The 3,474-nt window shown below is 40.7% G+C and overlaps 1 protein-coding gene across 1 annotated transcript; it reads left to right on the top strand.

Annotated features, from left to right (window-relative positions):
- The first annotated feature begins 224 nt into the window (after nt 1-224).
- LOC107773857 (G-type lectin S-receptor-like serine/threonine-protein kinase LECRK3) lies at nt 225-2,927 on the top strand. Its single transcript, XM_075232668.1, has one exon. It carries the CDS (start codon nt 424-426, stop codon nt 2,755-2,757), a length of 2,334 nt encoding a protein of 777 aa, XP_075088769.1. The 5' UTR covers nt 225-423; the 3' UTR covers nt 2,758-2,927.
- Nucleotides 2,928-3,474: the final 547 nt, after the last annotated feature.

The raw sequence follows: 3,474 nt of genomic DNA, 5'->3' as shown, positions 1-3,474 counted from the left end.
AACTGACTTTAGCTTGCCAATCCTGTAGAAGCACAAGGTACAACCGGGCCCTACAAATACCACAATTTAAAAGTATTATTGCTTGACTAAAGACTTGTAAAAAATTTCACCTAACATTCACCGATTCAAGGTGGTCATAGGTATTTACACTTAAAATGATATTGACAGGACTCAATAAGGATAATGTCATTTATAGACTTATATACGTGGTATTTTCTCAGAATCGACAGGACTTAATAATTTCCAAGTCTCCTATATTACTTTTCTTTCAACTAGTTAGTGAACAGCTTTCTTAATTGGCAAACATTGACTTGACCTAGAATAGCTGAAGTCTTTGGATTCTTCCAACTATAAACTGAATATAATAGCAATGCAATTTTGTGATAAATCAGAGGAAAAGAAAGAGAAGAAATTCTAAAATCAATGGCTGTTTTGCTATGGTTATTATTCCTATCTGCATTTCATGTAGTAGCACTAGCACAACAAAGAAACTTCAATATAACTCCTGGTTCTTCTCTAACACCTACTGCCAATTCGTCATGGTTTTCACCCTCAAGGCGCTTTTCCTTTGGGTTTTATGAGCAAACTAATGGCTACGCTGTTGGAATCTCCATCAGCAGCATGCCGAAGAAGACAGCAGTGTGGACAGCAAACAGAATCAGTCCTGCTGTCCCAAGCAGCGCTGTCTTGCTCTTAACTAGTGATGGAAGGCTCATTGTGCAAGTAGGACAAGGCCAAGAAATACCTGTTATAAATCCTTCTCAAGCCATTGCTTCAGCTTCCATGCTGGACACTGGCAACTTTGTGCTCTACAATTCTAATCACAATATCATATGGCAAAGTTTTGACAACCCAACAAACACCATTTTACCTGGTCAGCATCTCTCTGCTGGACAAGAACTGTTCTCAAGCGCCTCAGAAGAAGATGACTCACTTGGGATTTTCCGTCTCAAAATGCAAAGCGATGGGAACCTCGTTCAGTATCCAGTCCAGACACCAGACACAGCCCAGTATTCTTACTTCTCAACAGGCACCAGTGGAGTAGGGAATAATGTTACACTGAATCTTGGCGATGATAGCCTCCTCTACTTACTCAATTCCACTGTCAGTCTCAAAAATCTAACAAAGGGAGACTATCCTAGAGAAAGGACCATCTATTTCATGAAAATTGATGTTGACGGTATTCTTCGAGTTTATTCACATTTTCTGAGCCAACAGAACAGCTCTGCAATATGGTCATCAGCATATGATAGATGTGTTCCAAAAGGCCTTTGTGGGCTTAATGGCTTTTGTATCAATATAGATGATCAAGTTAGCTGTGCGTGTCTTCCAGGATTTGATTTTGTAAAGCCAGGCAATTGGAGCGCAGGCTGTGAAAGAAATTTCACTGCAGAAACCTGTCGGTTAAAGGAGAAGACTTCTAAATACTATGCCATGAGATCAGTTGAGAACACAAGATGGGAAGATATCTCTTATGCTACTTTGGTCACAACAACAAAAGAAGATTGTGTACAAGCCTGTTTACAGGATTGTAATTGTGAGGCTGCTCTATTCAAAGATAGAGAGTGTAGAAAGCAAAGGCTGCCACTGAGATATGGAAGAAGAGACATGAGTGATTCTAATCTAGCATTGGTCAAGGTGGGAATTAACGTGTTTGCAGAAGAAGGGTTGTTTAACCAGATTGAAGAAACAAAAGGAGAAAAGCTAAGGATGGACATCCTAATTGCCGGCATTACATTGGCTGCTTTTGCTTTCTTGGTGTTGGGCATCTCCGGATTCCTCATTCACAGGAATCATATCTGGACTTACAGGAAAATCCAGGAGAGTAGAAGTGTTCATTTATGTGAAGATGTTGGTCCACGAGCATTTTCATATGCAGAACTAGAGCAGGCAACCAGTGGTTTCACAGAAGAGTTAGGAAGAGGAGCATTTGGGACAGTATTTAAAGGGATTTTGGCAGAAGACCAGAAAGTGGTAGCTGTTAAGAGACTAGACAAGGAATTGGTAGAAGGGGAAAAAGAGTTCCAAACTGAAATGAAAATCATTGGAAGAACACATCATCGAAATCTAGTCCGCCTCCTTGGTTACTGCTTAGATGGATCAAGAAGGCTTCTGGTGTATGAGTACATGAGCAATGGTTCACTCTCAGACATACTTTTCACACCAGAAAAACAGCCCACGTGGGAGGAAAGGTGTGGCATCGCTAGAGATATTGCAAGGGGCCTCCTATATTTGCATGATGAGTGTGACACACAAATCATCCATTGTGATATAAAGCCTCAGAACATACTCATGGATGATCATTTTTGTGCTAAAATATCTGACTTTGGAATGGCCAAGCTCTTAAAGAAAGATCAAACAAGAACCTACACAGGGGTAAGAGGGACCAGAGGCTATGTCGCACCAGAATGGCACCGAAAACTGCCAGTGACAGTGAAAGCAGATGTTTACAGTTTTGGTATCGTTCTATTGGAATTGATCTGTCGGCGGAAGTGTGTCGATTGGAGCCTTGCTGAAGATGAATCGATTCTTGAGTACTGGGTTTACAGCTGCTTTGAGGCAGGAGAGCTAGGAAAACTGGTCGGGGACGAGGAGGTTGAGAGAAGACAATTCGAGAGAATGGTGAAAATAAGCATCTGGTGCATTCAAGACGAACCATCACTTCGCCCTTCAATGAAGAAAGTTCTATTGATGCTTGAAGGGACAGTAGAAATTCCAGTGCCTCCTAGCCCTACTTCTTTTCTAAGTACCATATAGTTTTAAATTTTCCTTTCTCACTTTTTAATTTTGAACTTTACCATAGAGTGAAGAGCACTTCATCATCTGTACTTTAGCTAAATACAGAATAATTCTATAAGAATTATCAAAAAAAGAATAATTCTATAAAGTTTTCTTAAATAGAAATAATTCTATCTAGTTTTTACATCATTCTAGAGGTGGGCATATATCGGGTAAAACCGATAACCCGAACCGTTAATTACTTATTGGGTTATCGGTATTGGGTTATTGGGCTAATGATTCGGTAACGGGTAAAAAAAATTGCTTATTGGGTTATCGGTTCGGGCTCGGTTTATCAATTCTGTTATTGGGTAAACCGATAACCCAATAAGGGTTTACTAATTTACTAGTCTACCCTTTAGTCTATAATACTAGGGTTTCATTTTCATTATTTCATATAGTGCTTTGCTTTCTCCGATGTCCGCCTCACTCACTCCTGTCATATGCTTGAAGTCCTCAGTCAAGCCCTTAGTCCTCAGTCCTCACCCTCAGAAGTCAAACCTCACCAGTTCTCTGCCAGTCCGCCACCGACCACACGGCTCAAGCAGTCAAGCCCTCACCAGTTCTCTGCCTCATGACTCACGCCCACACGACTGAGCCCGTCAAAACTCAGTTTTCTATATCTTTTTCCGGCAGAGCATTGCACTAAGGTTAGTCTTTCATATCCCATTTCTGAATTCATCTTAGTTTGGTATC

This window comes from Nicotiana tabacum, chromosome 16 (genome assembly GCF_000715075.1).
Source record: "Nicotiana tabacum cultivar K326 chromosome 16, ASM71507v2, whole genome shotgun sequence".
In the NCBI taxonomy this organism is placed as follows: Eukaryota; Viridiplantae; Streptophyta; class Magnoliopsida; order Solanales; family Solanaceae; genus Nicotiana; species Nicotiana tabacum.
This window is presented reverse-complemented; position numbering and strand designations above follow the sequence as displayed.